This window comes from Oreochromis aureus, linkage group 16 (genome assembly GCF_013358895.1).
Source record: "Oreochromis aureus strain Israel breed Guangdong linkage group 16, ZZ_aureus, whole genome shotgun sequence".
Classification (NCBI taxonomy): Eukaryota; Metazoa; Chordata; class Actinopteri; order Cichliformes; family Cichlidae; genus Oreochromis; species Oreochromis aureus.
The window spans coordinates 10,827,529-10,845,250 of NC_052957.1; the positions used below are offsets into that span (position 1 = coordinate 10,827,529).

Sequence of the window (17,722 nt, forward strand, 5' to 3'; positions counted from 1 at the left end):
GCAAAAAAAAACCAAACAAAAACAAAGCAACATACTAAACACAACACCATCACGTTAATCTAGCTGAGTGTGAACAGCAGTAAATACTAAATATTGAAAGTTGCTGTGCAGCACGCAGGACAGACAGCGCACAATGTGCTTTGAAGTAGCAGCTAAGAAAGGTGTAGTTTATGTCTCACGAACAGTGAACACCCGTGTGCACACCTGTGTGGATCAACGCGCTTGTATACAAAAGGTTTCCCCATGTAACGGTCTGCTAGAGGGTGTGGAGGCCCATAGCCCCGTCCCCCAGGGCATGAAGCAGGCATGGAGGAGATCCAGGCTCCAGACATCCAGAGGACCCAGAGTGCGAGAGCCCAAGGAGCACCACCGGAGGGGCATCCGTGCCACCTTCCTGGGAAGGGCTGAGGAGATCCCCAGACGAGGGGTCACCCAGTAGCCACGGAGCAGAAGCCAGAGGGGCTGCACTGGCGTGCCCGCCGGCTCTGCCGGCAGCCAGCTGTGCCAGAGTGAACCGAGTTGCAGGCCCCGAGGCCGAGGCCCGAGGCCCCTTTGCCCCGGAAGAGGCCTGACCGAGCGACAGGCATCGGGCCCCGCCAAGTAGCCACGGGAGTGAGCCGGTGCATACCTGAGCGCCCAGCCCGGACACCAAGAACCACCAATGCACCAACCCCTGAGGGCATCAGCCACCAGCAGGGAGTGTGGTGAGGGGAGATAGGCCTCCACACTTGGAGGGCCTGGGAGTACCCAGGCAGGTGGAGTCTAAGACCCGACCTGACATATAGACACAGACAAACAGGCACACACAGACATAAACATGCTTTCCCACCCTCATGCACACATATACAAACACTCAGCACTCACCCAACGTAGGGATAGAATTTTATTAATTCTCAACAAAATAATTTAACTTAATAAAACTTAACAGTGAACTCAAAATACTAACATCACTCATAGCCAGTGTTGGGACTAACGCGTTATTAAGTAACGCGTTACAGTAACTACGTTATTATTGTGGTAACGAGCACGGTAACTAGTTATTATGCCAAAACCAGGAACGCGTCACTCGTTTCTGGGATTTAGATAGGCTCGTTACTCGTTACTTCGTGTGGTGGATATCGCGGAGCTTCCACAGATTCAATAACATTAGCAAGTGGTGGAGGCCAGCAGGTGGATGAAGGAAAAGGGAGGCAAGAGGAGAGACCCGAAGCGGCCGCCGGTCCGCTTGTCAGGTGAACTGAACTTCATGTAAGAAGTTATGACCTGCAGTCTATCGGAGTCAGATATAAACCAAGTTTAGGTGGAGTTTATTTTCGGTATGCTGACATTTTCGTACTGCGTACTAGCTAGCATGACGGAGTTTCTATACAGCTGGGTGGGTGCTATGTTACTGATGTTGAACTTTATTTTGTTCATACGGTTAATTATTAGAGTTGCCAACCGTCCCCTAAAAAACAGAATCGTCTCGTATTCAGAGAAAATATTACGCGTTTCGTACTGAGGTGAAAAGGAACACAGTTTGTCCCGGACTTCAGCTACAATGAAAAAGACACAAAGCTGAAGCTGCACAGCTGCCTATTCTTCTCTCATTCTCTCCTCTCCTGTTTCTACTTCAATCACGAAACTGATCAATGATCAGCTGATCGGCTTTTCTCTCTTGTTTATTTATCGCCCACTTTGCGCCAGAAAGAGGAAACCAGCGGATGTCGCGTTAAACAACAGCAGCACGTTTAAGCTTGATCAGCTGTTGTTAGAATTTATTTAATATTAATTTCTAGTATCAGCTGATGTTTGCTGGAGCCACAGCTGTAAAGCTGCTGGTCATGATATTGGTTTGGTTATCTGGTGAGTGGGAAACATGCAGATGAAACCAGGAGATGTCCTTACTGAATCATCAGAGCTGAACAGGTGATGGAGAAACATGTTTACCTTTTAGGTGACATGAATGAGTTGAAGGAAGTTATGAACTGTTTCTGAGAGACAAATAACACCAGGATCCTTTTCACGTAGCTGACAGCTGGTAACTGTGCAGGGGCGGATCTAGCAAAGTGTTGCCAGGGGGCCAGGTAGGGCATTAACAGGGAAAGGGGGGGACAAGGAAATACTTTTCTTTATTATTTTCATTTAAAATGTCTCGCTTTTAAAAAAAATAATTATCTGAGTCTTACAACAAACGATTGATAGATTGATACATATATACCATCAGAACAGTGTACATCACTGTCACAACAGTGTTTGTTTTCATTCAAAGGCTTTATGATTTTTCCTATAATGGTGGGCGGTCTCTAGTCAAAATGCCGGGACGATTTTTTTTTGTCCCAGTCCAGCCCTGTATGCAGCTCATCTGCAGTCTGGTGTTACCTACATCTTCCTATTCAGAAGGCAGAATTTCCAAGTTCTGAGTACAATCAAAAGCACCACGACTGCAGTTTTTGTGTTGGATGTAAAAAGCAGGCTAGAATCATGGCGGCGGTCAACGACGGTCCAGGCGTGGGATTTCTCTCGTGGAAATGTGCACATTATTTTTTTCTTTCTGTTGGTAGGTGGCACAGTGCACTTGTGGCAAGTAAGCAAGCTAGAAGACTGACAATCTTGCTGGGTATCCAGTAACGGAAGCAACACATTAACAAGAGAATTCTGAGTAAAACCAAAGTTACTTTCCCTAGTAACTAGTTACTCTGAAAGTAACGAGTAACTTGAAGTAACTGAGTTACTTTTTTAGAGAAGTAACTAGTAATGTAACTAAGTTACTAATTTAAAGTAACTTACCCAACACTGCTCATAGCACACTAAAACCCTTAGTAACTCTCCAGGGTTACAATTAGTTAGCTGGTTCAGGGGAATTTGACTATCAAAAACAATGATATACATTTTGTTCTCATTTAGCGTTAGAGAGTTATGTAATAGCCAATCTTTAACTTCCCACAGACAGTTGAGCAAAGACAGTAATGGACACTGGACATCGTGGTTCAGAGGGAAGTAGATTTGCATATCATGTGCATAGCAATGAAAGAAGATATTATACTTTTCGAAAATGAGTCCCAAGGGCAGCATGTACAGAGAAAATAACATAGGACTTAGCACCGATCCTTGGGGCACACCGCAATGGAAAGGAGCAGAGGAGGACAAAAAATTCCCCTTTGAAGTGAAGAATGACCTCTCAGATAAGTATGATTTAAACCATGAAAGAGCATTGCCTTTAAGTCCGGCTATATGTTCTAGTCTTGCTAGGAGAATATTGTGATCGACCATATCAAAAGCTGAGGTCAAATCTAATAAGACTAGTACCACTGAGCGCCCTGAATCAGCAGTTAAGAGGAGATCGTTAAAAACTCTTAGTAAGGCTGTCTTGGTACTGTGACGTGGCTTAAACCCAGACTGGAATTTGTCTGTGATTCTGTTAGACTCTAAATAGGTCAGTAATTGCTGGAGAACTATTTTTTCTAGGATTTTAGACATAAAAGGAAGTTTAGTGATCGGCTTGTAATTTGTAATTTGTTTCTTAATAACAGGTTCCACAACTGCATGTTTCAAGGCAGTTGGTACACAACCTGATAACAGCGCTGCGTTCATTAGAAGTAAAATACAGGGACCAACAGTGTTGAGGGCATCCTTGATAATATGCAAAGGGAGAATGTCATGCCGCTTTTCAATTGGTCTGTTATTTTCTTAGGAGTCAGAAGAGTCAAAGGCTCAAACTGTTGAAAGGCCATTGAGCATTCAGAAATAGGAATGCCGGTAGAAATAAAGCCCTTAGTGCTGAGACTTAATCTATAAAATAATTTAGGAATTTTTCACAGAGAGCCGAGGAGGCCTCCGTCTGAGTGGCAGAACATGGATTAATCACTGAATTAAAAATCCTAAACAGAACTTGGGGCTTGTGGCTATTAGTCGCAATAATTTCTGACAGGAAGGAAGCTTTTGCGAATTTAACAGCCTTCTGATGTTTCGATCGACAGTTGTGCAGGATGTCCAGGGACATCTGTAGTTTGTCTTTTTTCCATTTCCTCTCGGCTCGGTGGCATTCACAGCTGAGAGTGTGCGTAGATTCATTCAGCCAACGTTGGCGAGACAATTAAAAACGTCTAGTCTTTAGGGGAGCCACAGTGTCCAAGATAAAGGTGCATGTAGAGATAAAGGAGTAAGTTCATTGACTGGTGTAACTGTATTACAACTGGCATCATAAAAGGCAAAGTTAGTCAAGGTGGCACGGTGGTTAGCACTGTTGCCGCACAGCAAGAAGGTCCTGAGTTCAATTCCAACATCAGGCCGGGTCTTTCTGTGTGGAGTTTGCATGTTCTCCCCGTGTTTGCGTGGGTTCCCTCTGGGTACTCCGGCTTCCTCCCACCGTCCAAAGACATGCAGCTTGTGGGGATAGGTTAATTGGATAATCCAAATTGCCACTAGGTGTGAATGTGCGAGTGAATGTGAGTGTGAATGGTTGTCTGTCCCTGTGTGTTGGCCCTGCGACAGACTGGCGACCTGTCCAGGGTGTACCCCGCCTCTCGCCCTATGACAGCGCTCCCCTGACTACTTCCCAAAGTCTGTGCTCCGTGTTCTCCGCTCCCTTGTGTCCATGCACCCCGTGCTCACTGCCCTCTTGTTTTCCACACTTCTCCTGGGGGAAATAACAGAGACAGATGTCGGGACACTCAACTGCAGCAGGCATACACTCACTGAACTTAGCTCAACTAGAAAACTGACGTGGAGTCTCACACATCCAGCATTGGTGGGAGCTCAATCACATATTAAATAGCTCCCCCAATGAGGCTGATCAGCTGCAGGTGCGTGGCATCATCTTCAGGTGTGGCCAGCCACAAACAATGAAAACTACAAAAATGTAATATTCCTAGTCCTTATAATCACATATTTAACATATCCCCCCAACAAGATGAAAAATTGTTACTTCTTTTAAACTTACTTTTATTTATCATGTGCAAAAGAATAATATACATTTGACATCTATTTTTATCTGTCAGTAAGAAACTATAACATATTCATTTTCTTTTTAAATAAAACAAACCCAAAATTCTGCTTCATATTTTTGTCAGTTTAAATCTGTAAATAAGAGGATTCATAACTGGAGGAATAACAAGGAACAACAAGGAATAACAAATTCAATAGCGATAACGTTTTGGAGACTTTGAGATAAACGTGTGGAGCTAAGTTGCATGTACATCAAGTCAAAGACCAGTCCAAACAGAAAAGTGATCAAAGACCTCAGATGGGGAATACAGCAGTGACGAAAGAAACATACGTAAAACACACAAACCCTTCACCATAGTAAGGTGGAAATTCCCAAAGAGGATAGATTTTTTATTTTTAAATTTGAAAAAAAAGTACAAGGTCAAAAATATACATTAATCTGTTGTACATGAGTGATAAGAGCAGGCCTCATGAGATTAACTAATAATGCAGCATCTTATGGTTTTTTATTAGCATGTTGTATGTGTAAATATGCTACCTTAGACGCTATATGCTTTGTATGTTTCATTCATTTTATTTTTCATTTTTTACTTTTTAAAATGTCATTTTTGGTCCATTTCCAGTTTGCTTTCTCCAGTTTTTTTTTTTTTATCATGGAATTAAAAGCTTGAGTCTATTATTAATGTTAGTTTAGTTATTATAATGTAGTGGTGTTTCTCAAGGGGAAAATGTTCACAATATATGCAACAATAAAAATACAACTCTTTCTAAAGACACAGAATCTCAGTCAACAGCAATAATTTTAATTTTAATTTAATTTTAATTAAATTCGACAATATTGTCAGTTATTTCAGTTTATAGTGTATTTTTTAACCATCAACAATAAACAAATATGAACATCAATACACCGTTTATGTGTCTAATGCATTTATTATAGTATTATAATCCAGGGATTTGTACATGCATAAGTTTAATAATAAGAAAAGAAAAATCACATTTTCATTTTATATCAAATGAGAGCAATAAAACCCACACAGACACATATTATATATAGGAATATATAGATAAACCCTAGAGTAACTCTATAAACCCTGGTTTATAATACTATAAGTAATGCATTACACACATGCAGAGGAAGTATGCACATGCCAGTTATTGTAATTAGTTAAAAATAACTATATGCTCAAACCAAATGTGAAAACTTATTTTGGATTATGCTAAAAAACATTATATCACCTGTCTTTACATCTTTGACAATTTCATCAAAATTGAATAAGAAACAGTCTCTGAGACTGGGTTGTCTACATGAGTGTGAATAAAGTGCCTTTAGAACGAGTTGTATTTCTATTGTTGCATCTCTCCTCTTGAAAAAACCTTTACATAATATTATTAATACAAAAGCTAACACTGGAAGTATTAACCACACTAAACCTAAGCTTTTAATATACATAACAAGTAAATTTAAACAAGCAAAGTAGAAATGCACCAAAATTTGAAATCTGAAAAAGCAAAAAGTAAAAAAACATATAACATGTTAAAAAATTCTATAAGCTGCTGCATTGTTAGCTGGTCTTGCGAGGCCCGCTCTTATCAGTCATATTCAACAAAATAATGTACATTTTGTGATTTTACCTAATTTTTATTTTTAAAACTCTTAACTTTGAAGGTGTTTCATTTTCTTTTAAAATAAACTAAACCCAAAATCTTGTTTCGTATTTTACTGAGTTTGAATCCATATATGAGAGGATTCATTGTCATGGTCCCCGTGTCTACCCAGCCGACTCCGCAAGGCTACATGTGTTTTGTGTTCTCTCTCTCTCTCTCTTTCCTTCACCGCTCTGCCTGGGCGGAGCTCACTGCGGGCTCCCGCCCTTGGCCCACACACCTGTTCGCGATCAGTGTCATTACCTGTCCATTATTTAAGGCCGGGACGCAGCCCTTCTCATCGCTGGATGATTGTGCGAGACACGTTAGTGATCCTCTCAGCTCCTGTGAATCTATGCTTGAGTATTTTGTTACTTTTGAGTAATTTCCCTCTCCTGTGTGATAGGTTTCCTCCCTGGACCTGTGACCTTCCTGCTGTGTGAAGGTGTGTGAGCTTGGACATGGAGAAGAGAATGAGTGTGACAGAGCTTCCCCTTTGACCCTTGGAAGCCTGCATTTCCCCCCTCACTGTATATATTCTCCATTGGTGTTGTAGATAAACTGTGTTTGGAAATGTCAGCCTGCTCTGCGCTTGAGTCCCTGCTATCGACCGTGACATTCATAATTGGAGGGATGATCACAAATTCCATAGCGATGAAGTTGTGGAGGTTTTGAGGCAAATCTGTGGAGTCGAATCGCATGCACACAAATTGAAAAAAATCTACAGACAGGAATGTGATCAAAGAGGTCAGATGTGGCACACATAAACTTTACCCTGTCCTCTCTAGACCTCACACAGGTTTTAATAAGATGCGTGTAAGTCCAAATGATAAAAAAGCCATGAGACACATAAATGATAACTGTTGCATATGCTGTGATGTTGTTTGAAAAGGTGTCAGCTTCAGGACAAGCAAGTTTAACAATTAACCAGTTTAGACACAAGACTCTCTGTATGTTTATACCACATAACTTGATTCTTGTTGTTAGCAGGACATTGATGGAGAAAGTGCATAAAGGTGTGTTAGCCAGGAGAAACACACCAGCTGAGAGAGCCTCCTCTTAGAGTGGTAGTGCAGAGGTCGACATATAGCCAGATACCTGTCAAAGGCCATGACAGCTAATTACAACAGACAAATGAGTACATGATAAAAGCTTGTAAAAGGCACCCTTCATAGGAGAAACCTGTGGACCCATAAAGTGCATTAATGCAGAAGCTGCTCAGGAAAATGTACATAGGTTCATGCAGGTTTTCATCCAAGACAATGAGCAGCACAAGAGAGATATTGAAAAACAAAATCACACAGTAACACAGTAAAGTCACTGAGAAGAGGGGTACTCTGAAATTCATTGTCTCATTAAATCCTGACAGAATGAAACTTCTTACATTGCACATGCACATTATCCATGATCAGAAAAAACATGTACTTTTTTAGAGTAACAACTTGTGAGTGTACAGAGCAAAGAGCTGCTGTAGCTACATCCCTAACAATATCTGCTCTTCCTCTACACCTCCTGTTAATTATTGCCTTTGGCTCAACAACAAAACACACACCTGGGAATTTAGCCTCTGTTGGTCTATGGAACAAGAAAAAAATCCTACATAGAAGAGTGGAGTCCCTGTAAAGGTAGGCAGTAGGACAGCACCCCTTATAATGATCGTGGTGTAATGGCAGGATGGAGCTTGCCTTTCATGTTGTTTTCACCAACTTCTGATCCTGAGACTCATCAGACCAGGAAACATTTTTCCAATCTTCTATTCTGCAATTCTGCCTGTGAGAATTATAACCTAAGTCTCCTGAGAAAGAGGTCCTGATAGGACATTTGGTATTGTATCTGGTATCTGTTCAGTCTGTGACCTGGATAAGTGGCAGAAATAAATGGATGATGGCTAGCTAGCTTTGTTAGCCAGCTGCAATCATAAACTGTATGGGTACATCGCACAGATACTTGCTGATTAGTGCTAAATAATAAACTATTAATACAGGCACACTGAAGGACTTGGAAGGTCTGTACCTCACCTGAAGCCATATTATTTGACACATATTTAAATAAAAGTGTTCCAAAAGTTACCAGCAGCACACAAACAGTTCAGGCACCCAGTCAGTGTTACTAGGTAACAGTGGTCAGGCCTCACAGATGCTGATCCCCTCCAGCTGCTGGGTCACGGGACCTGTTAGTCGAAGTAGCTGTACCTATAACTAGTCATTCATATAAGTCTTCTACTGCATGATGCCTGAAAAATCATGTTACCCACACTCCACTGCAACTGTTTTCTCACAGTTTCACTAGCTAAATTGTACAACTGCTGCTGCAACACTACTATGCCTAGTTTCCCAATCCACTACCTCATCGTTACCAATTCTAGTGATTATAAGACAGAAAAAATCTTACATTGGTCACATTTGTATACCAAAGCTCAATAATCTAAGCACTGTGGCCATATTACCCTTATTTAACAGTACACATTTATTGTTTATAATTATGTCAGAAAAAATTGAACAATTTCTGTATCACCGAGAAAACGCATAAAGGTGTTAGCCAGGAGAAACACACCAGCTGAGAGAGCCTCCTCTTACTCATGAAAGAGTGGTAGTGCAGAGGTCGACATATAGCCAGATACCTGTCAAAGGCCATAACAGCTAAAATGGACAAATCACAGCAGCCAAATGGGTACATGATAAAAGCTTGTAGCAAGCATGCTTCATATGAGATGTGATGAAAAGATGACAGTAAGTCTGAAAGGAATTTTGGGTAGAAACCTGTGGACCCATAAAGTGCATTAATGCAGAAGATACTAAGAATAATGTACATAGGTTCATGCAGGTTTTCATCCAAGAAAATGAGCAGCACAAGAGAGATACTGAAAAACAAAATCACACAATAATGCAGTAAAGTTATTATGAAGAGGGGTACTCTGAAATTCATTGTGTCATTAAATCTTAATAGAACAAAACTTTCTACATTAGACACATTATCCATGATCAGAGACCTCAAATGCCTTATTATTTTAAAAATATGCATGTGTGAGTATATGTGAATGTACAGAGGACAGAGCTACTGCATCTACATCTCTACCATTGTCTGCTGTGCCTCTATACCTCCTCTTAATTATCGCCTGTTGTTTAACAACAAAACACACCTGGAAATTCAACCTCTCTTGATCTATTAAAAAAATCCCCTGAAAATCAACAAAGGAAAACTCTGATAAGTGACTATAGTAAAAGTACCTTTTGAATTTACAGAAATAAATAATAATAAATGTGTTTTGGGTGTTGTAAAGGAAAATGTAAACAGAAGGCAAGGTCCATTACAGTTTACAGGGATAGGGTACAGCTGATGCTATAAATAGCATGACATTTTTATTTTTAAATTGCTTTGAAGACCCACAACTTATGCTTGGCTGGTTTTTGTTGATTTTTCTCTTTGGGACTATCCACTCTTTTTCTTTTCATTTATTTGTTTATTTTTATTCAAAAGCAAATGAAATTGAGTGGAGATGTTTCAAATAAATGGTATCATTTTTACAAACAGAACTCATTGCTATTAGCTGGAACAGTATCATTAATTTTAATTGATTAAGTACCTGTGCTCCTTAAGGTCATGCCAGGCACAGGTCATGTTACTCCTTTTCACAATTTGCTTCACAAGGAAGAGGACATAACCATTTACTTTTTAAAAAAAAGTGGTTTGTAGCCTGGTTAATGACAGCCACTTAATTTAGGATTTAAAGAAAACCCAAAAGCCTGTTTTCAAAGTAAAGGTGTGCAGAGGCCTAGGCCAGGGAGTTTTTCAACTCCCACCTCTGGCAGAGCTTTAGTAGCATTTTGATAATTACTTGAGAATAAAATTTTAGACCCAAGGGTATTATAGTTAAGTGTAAAAAAACTAGGTGAGAAAAAACATTTTAGTCAACCAGAAAAAAGAAGGTAGACATCAGAAAAAGATGTAACAAAATTAAACCCTTTTTAAAATATATGACAAATATGAATAATGTACAGGAAATGTGTTTAATTTCAATGTATGTGTGTGTGTGTGTGTGTGTGTGTGTGTGTGTGTGTGTGTGTTTTAAATTTCGAAACCAAAAGAAAATTCGACTAATAATTCAATGAATGAAGATGTATATTGATTAACACTGTACTGTACATATATGAACAAATTTTTTGCCCCTCTGTGCAGACACACTCATGACTTTAATCTCAAAGCTGAACTTTTACCACACATAAAATTCAAAACTCTGTTTCTTATTTGTGTCAATTTAAATCCATACATGAGGGGATTAATAATTGGTGGGATGAGGAGAATTTCCATTGCCATAAAATTCTCAAAACTTTGTGGTATTTCTTTTGAGCCAAATCGCATGTATAACATATCAAAAAGAAAAGACACAACAACGACTGCTAAAGAGAATAAATGTGGTACACATGTCTGCATGAATTTGTTCCAGTTTTCTTTGGATGACTGACATGTTTTGATCAGATGTACATAAGACCAGAAAATAAAAAGAGCATGACCAAAATAAAAGGTGTAATTAAAAGCGGGAATAATAATTGTAGCTACAGAGGCAGAGCAAGCTAGATTAGAAATTAACCAGTTTATACAGTAAATTCTTGGTATGTGTGAGCCACATAACCTCGATGTTGCTGTTGTTATCGTGCTCATGAAGAGAAGGTAAAAGGCAATAATCCAAGCAAAAAATATCAAGATACAAACTCTTTGTTTAGTCATCAGAGAGTGGTACACAAGAGGTCGGCATATAGCCACGTATCTGTCATAGGCCATGAGAGCTAGGAGAGAGAAGTCAGCAGAAACTGAAGAGTGCACTACAAAACCCTGTAAAAGGCATCCTGCATAAGAGATGACATGAGTGGTGGACAGAAGATCGTAGAGAAACTTGGGATAAAATGCAGCTGTCCCATAGAGTCCATTGAAACACAGATTGCAGAGGAAGATGTACATGGGCTCATGAAGTTTTTTATCCACAATAACTGTCACAATTATCGTCAAATTTACCAGCCAAATCACACAGTAACACAGTAAAGTAAAAATAAAGACAGTGATCTTGTAGTTTGCTATACCACTTAAACCTGAAAGAGTAAAAACAGTAATTATTGAAACATTATCCATAATAAAATATTAGTTTACCTTACCAGATGTCATTTTAAACTGAGAGAAAATGACATTTTTACAAGTTAAAGTCAGGGTGTAATGAAGTCTGTCTGCATACTGTCTCCCTGACAAAGTATGTTACCAGAGGTTTATATACACTCCTTGTCAGCCACATTTACGTAGTTAGTATGATGTAAGTGGTGCTTTCACTCCTTGAGTTGAGTTAAAAATGAAGTTCTTTGTATTTTATGTAACTACTGAGATCTAGGAAATGACTTCAAACAGGTTTGAGCAAATGATATGCAGTAAGATAAATTAATGCATTTAGTTTAAGAAGAAGAGCTTGCAAGAAGAGCTTCAGCAGCACACTGAGGAATTTTGGGGGGTGATTCATGGGTTTCAAGCTTGTTGTTACAATCTATTCGAGTTCTCTATAGATGCAACAAGACCTTCGTTTTCAGTGCAAAAGAGCAACACAGTGGTTATTATACATTTGATAAGCAACGCATTCTTCCCTTCCCTCAAAAATACATAAAACAGCTGTGTTATATTGAGTCTTGCTTTTCTTTTTAGTATGTAAAAGTAAAGAATCCAGTGAAACATATTTCGTAAATGAGAATGTTTTTTACCCTAACAACCAGGCCTCTTTATAATGTTTAACCCTGAAAAGAAACAGACAAAAAACATACTTACTGTCTGAAATTTTCAACAATACTTTTGAATACTGTTTACAAGGTGTAAAACAGCGACTTTGGACTAAGGGTATTATAGGTAACTACAAGTAAACTAGATGCAACAAAACATTTCAGTTAATCAAAAGGAGATATTAAACTACATGAAATGTTTGCATTTACAAAACAAACAAACAAACAAAAAATAATAATAATGTGCAGGAAATGTGCTTAGTTTCACTCTTTTTTTTTAAATTTAAATGTGTAAAAACCAGAAGAACGCTTTGATGCATATACTTAGTCTGTGATGTCTATATGATTTTACTTGTTTATAGTTTAATATACGTAATGAATTTATGCAAACTAATGAAAGGTCACACTTTATAACATGACCTGCCACTACGGTGGAAGTACCCTGTACAAGTGCAATTTGACGACATCAAGTCAGGTTTTTGCAAGAAACAGCGAAACAAGAATAATAATAATTAACTTCATTTATAAAGCACACTTAAAACCAAGGGTATGCCAAGGTGCTTAACAAGTAACATAGAGAATAAAAGGAAGATAATAGAAATAGGGTCAAAGCAAGTACTAGGTATGCAAGCAGATAGCTGTCACTGATACATAGGAAAGCAGCGGGATACAGAACAAACAAGAAGTTAAATGAGCATTAAAGTGCATAATATAAAATCATAAAAGAAATGTTAACTAGAGGGAAAGGCAAGATTGAATAAGTGGGTTTTTAGTCGTGATTTAAACAGTGCAATAGCATCAGAGGCACGGATATCAAGAGGAAGGTTATTCCACAGTACCGGGGCAGCCAGAGCAAACGCACGGTCACCCCGAGACTTCAGCCGAGATCTAGGTTGCGTCAGAAGTAGATGAGTGGCAGATCTAAGTGTTCTAGCAGTAGTATGTGGCTTGAGAAGTTCACTAAGGTAACTGGGCGCTAATTTATTAATAGTTTTGAATGTAAGGAGTAATATTTTAAATTGAATATGGTACTTTATGGGCAGGCAGTGCAAGCCAGCCAGAACTGGAGTAATAGAGCAAAATTTCCTGGTACCAGTCAAGAGGCGGGCTGCTGCATTTTGGACTGTTTGCAGTGTAAGAAGAAGAGAAGAGGGAATACCGTAGTACAAGGAATTACAATAATCCAACCTGGAGGTCACAAAAGCGTGAATAAGCTTCTCCAGGTCCTCATGTGGAACATAATGCCTAGCCTTAGAGATAAGGCGCAGTTGGTGGAAGCTAGATCTCACTACAGCAGACACTTGCTTATCGAGTTTGAGTGAGCTATCCAGCAGTACACCCAAGTTACTGACATAGTCACAGGAAGAGCTAGCAAAGGGTACCAGGGCAACACAAAGTTGGACACGAGGGATTTTACTGTTGAACACCACAATCTCAGTCTTCTTATCGTTTAAAACGAGGGAATTATTCAGGAACCATTCTTTGACCTCCCGCATGCATTCTTGAAAGTAGTGCAGGGACACAGCAAGGTCGTCAGTAAGTTCAAAATAGATCTGTATGTCATCGGCGTAACAGTGGAAGGCGATATTGTATTTTTCAAAGATTGCGCCTAGAGGGAGCAAATACAATGAGACAAGAATAGGCCCTAAAACTGATCCTTGAGGTACACCGCAACAGACCGGTGCAGAGGAAGAGGAGAAGGTGCCCAAGTTAACCGAAAAGGACCTGTCAGAGAGGTATGATTTAAAGCAGTAAAAGGGCAGTGCCTCTAATACCCACAGTGTGCTCAAGTCTTAATAATAAGATGTTATGGTCCACCATACGAAAAGCCGAAGAGAGGTCCAATAAAACTAGGACCATAGAGCGTCCAGTATCAGTAATTACAAGAATATCATTAAGAACTCTAACCAACACCGTTTCAGTGCTATGCAATGGCTTAAAAGCAGATTGAAATTTCTCAGCAATATTGTTCGTGTCCAAGTACGCCTGCAGCTGGGAGAGAACTAGTCTCTGCAGAATCTTGGACAAGCTTAGAGATTGGTCTGTAGTTTAAAAGGTCATAACAGTCAGAGTTTCTTTTTTTAAGAATCGGGTGGACTACAGCGTGCTTAAAAGCCAAAAGAACACAGCCTGAGAGCAAGGAAAAGTTCATAAGAAATAGGATACTAGGTGCAATTACATCAAAACAGTCCTTAGCTATGCGAGATGGAAGAATGTCAAGCACAGTATTGGTGTTATTCATTTGATCAACTAGCCACTTAAAAGACAAAAGTGACACAGGCTCAAACTGGTGGAAAGTTGAAATGCACTCAGGAATGGGGAGAGGACATAAAACAGGGGGAAGGGAGGACTTAAGAGATGAGACGTTATCTAAAAAGTGAATTTGAAATCGCTCACAAAGAGCCTGAGAATAAGGTAAAGGCATGTCCGGGCAAGGGTTAACCACTGAGTTAAAAATTTTAAATAAGGTGCAGGGGTGATGACCATTTGCCAGGATGATTTTGGATAAGAAAGACACTTTGGCCATTTTAGCAGCACTTTGGAATTTTAAGCGGCTAGTCCGTAGCATGTCGTAAGAAACCTGAAGTTTATCTTTAAGTACCCTGTACTTTCTGGGGCAAAGGTCTTGTTAAGGTGCACTACTGTGTACTTACGGGCCTTTTTTCAGGCAACAAGTTGGGTTTTTGCAAGAAACAATGAAACAAGTACACTGTGAGTACTAGTGATGTGTGGATCGATACTGAAATATCGATTCCTCTGATACCAGTCATTTATGTTCTAGAATCGATTCTCATGTTAAAATATCAATAATTTAGTAATTTAGGGTAGTTTTGTAGTTTATCATTAACAGGAACACAGTGGAAAGAAACTATATTGGAAGGAACTACTTCCTCTTCCGCCTTTTTATAGTCATGTGCGAAATACGGCTGTATAAATGTGTCCAGCCCCTTGGGGTGTGCACTCACAACAATGGCTGAGCGTAAATGGACTCATGTGTGGACGTATTTTACCTCCACAAACAGCCGAGATGTGGTTTGCGATACATGTGGCAAGACAGTGAGGTGTTGTGGCAACACCACTAACCTCGTCAAATACCTCACAGTAAATCATATCACAGAACATGACGAGCGTATGTTGAGGCGAACTGATGAGGAGGAGAGGAGAGGGACTGGTGCTGCTAGGGCGAGACAAACGTCTCTCACGGAGTCTTTAGTGCTGCAGGCAGGCAACATGTTCAAATAGTGCACAACTTCAATTTTTTTATTTCTATATAATTCTGCATTGTCAAGCGATAAGAACAAGTAGTCCAATATCCTGTAATCATTATGAAGCTATAATTTGAGATACAATAAAAGATACAATAAATAAAATACGTTTTTGTACAAAGTATCGGTATTGGATCAGTATCGTCAATACCACCCTGAATTTTACTTGGTATCAGATCGGAAAGGAAATTGGTGGTATCGCACATCACTAGTAAGTACCCTGTATTTGCATGCAGTTTGTGGTCAACAAGGCGCAAGTACCCTGTACTTACATGCAACATACAGGCACCAAGTCAGGTTTGTGCAAGAAACAATAAAACAGGTACACTGTAAAGTTTGTGTTGAGAAGGAGGAAGAGTGATGTGTGAGCAGCAGTATGACTTCAGTATGGCTTCATGACAAGAAGGAGCACTTCAGATGTGATGTGTAGATATGACGGTGAAGATGCAAGGAATAGAGGTAGTGATGGTAGATCAGTTTCAATACAAGGAGGGAACCATACAAAGCAAGAATGTCCAAAAGAGAGGTGAAGTTACAGTATAGGCAGGATGGCGTGGCTGCACACATGTGTCAGGTCTGATTTGTGACAGAAGGACAGCCTCTAAAGTGAATATTAAGGTTTACAACCTAGTAAGGCATGCTGTGATGTATGATTTGGAGACATGGCACTGTCAAAAAGACAGGAAGCCAACCTGGACGTGGCAGAGCTTAAGATTTTAAGATTTTAGAAGTGGCCACCATTTTCCTCACGGCTGGACTCCGAGCCTCCACAATACTAAGACTGTTGATGTATCTCAAAAGCTGGCCTTCCTACAGACTGTCACTCTCTCCAGGGCCTCCCCAGAGGCTGAGTTTCAGCCCTCAGTTGACTCTGGACCCCTGGAGGTTAATAAGTCAGTCCAGCCTATGTCACCTGGGAACTCTGCCGGGCCCTCTCAGCTGCCTGTCTCTGCTGAGAGTTTGGGCAAGCCATCTCAGCTGTCTACAGCGGCCTCCACTTGAAGATCTATCAAGCCATCTTAGCCTTCTGCCTCTACTGAGAGCTCGGGTGAGTCTACCCAGCCACCCCCATCCTCTGCTGGAAGCTCCGGTGAGCTCATTGAGCCAACTGAGGACTGCACCCTGCTGTTGCTGCCTGAGCAGAGCCAATGCCCTTCACAGTTCCAGCCAGCTTTGTCTCAGCCAGGGGTCTCCGCACCTGCTGGTCTTGCTTCTGTTGCCGCTTGAGGGTCCGAGGGGCCCATCCAGCCGTCTGTTCCCGCTGGGGGGTCCCAGGGGCCACTCCAGCCGTCTTCTGTCTGCGCTGGAGGGTCCGGGGGGCCTGTTCAGCTGGTCACACGGTCTGGCTTCACCTGAACTGTCGCCACTGTTTTTCACACGGATTCCTGGCCTGCTTCACTGCTGCCGTATTCCACATGGTCGGCCTCCAGAACTGTTTTTATGCTGCCGCAGCCTTCTGCGCGGTTGGCCTGGGGACCTGCTGTGTTGTGGACTGTTGTACCGTCGACCTCTGGGTTGCCACCCTGAACTGCATAGTTTCAGCCGGTGGTCTCGCAACTGACCTCCTGAACTGTAGAGGAGCAGCCACTCTACTCTGAGCCCCTCCCGGATGGCTGAACTTCTGACCCTATCTCTAAGGGAGGACATCCATTTCCGCCGCTTGTATCCACGATATTGTTCTTTCAGTCACTACCCATGGCTCATGACCATAGGTGAGGGTAGGAACTTATATCGATCAGTAAACTGAGAGCTTCACTTTTACACTCAGCTCTCTCTTCACCACGATGGAGTGGTACAACGTCCACATCACTGCAGCCGCAGCACCAATGCGTCTGTTGATCTCCCGCTCTCTTCTCCCATCACTCGTGAACAAGACCCAGAGATACTTAAACTCCTCCACTTGGGGAAGGAACTTATCCCTGACCCAGAGTGGGCACTCCACCGTTTTCTGGCTGACATTCTTCTGCTTCTGTTCCCCTTCCCAGCCTGTTGAATGGTGAAGGGGGCTTTAGTGTAACTGTAGGCACATCCTATGTCAGTGTTCTGCTTTTTTATTTAGTTAGGATGTTTTACTTCCTGCTCTTTATCTCCTCACCTGTGTTTGTGTATGGTAGACTGTTACAGGAATTGAGCCAT

General features: G+C 40.8%; 1 protein-coding gene across 1 annotated transcript; it reads right to left on the bottom strand.

Moving 5' to 3' along the window:
• Positions 1 to 10,752: 10,752 nt before the first annotated feature.
• On the bottom strand, positions 10,753 to 11,694 carry LOC116320670 (olfactory receptor 11A1-like). Its single transcript, XM_031740344.2, has one exon. It carries the CDS (start codon positions 11,692 to 11,694, stop codon positions 10,753 to 10,755), a length of 942 nt encoding a protein of 313 aa, XP_031596204.2.
• Positions 11,695 to 17,722: the final 6,028 nt, after the last annotated feature.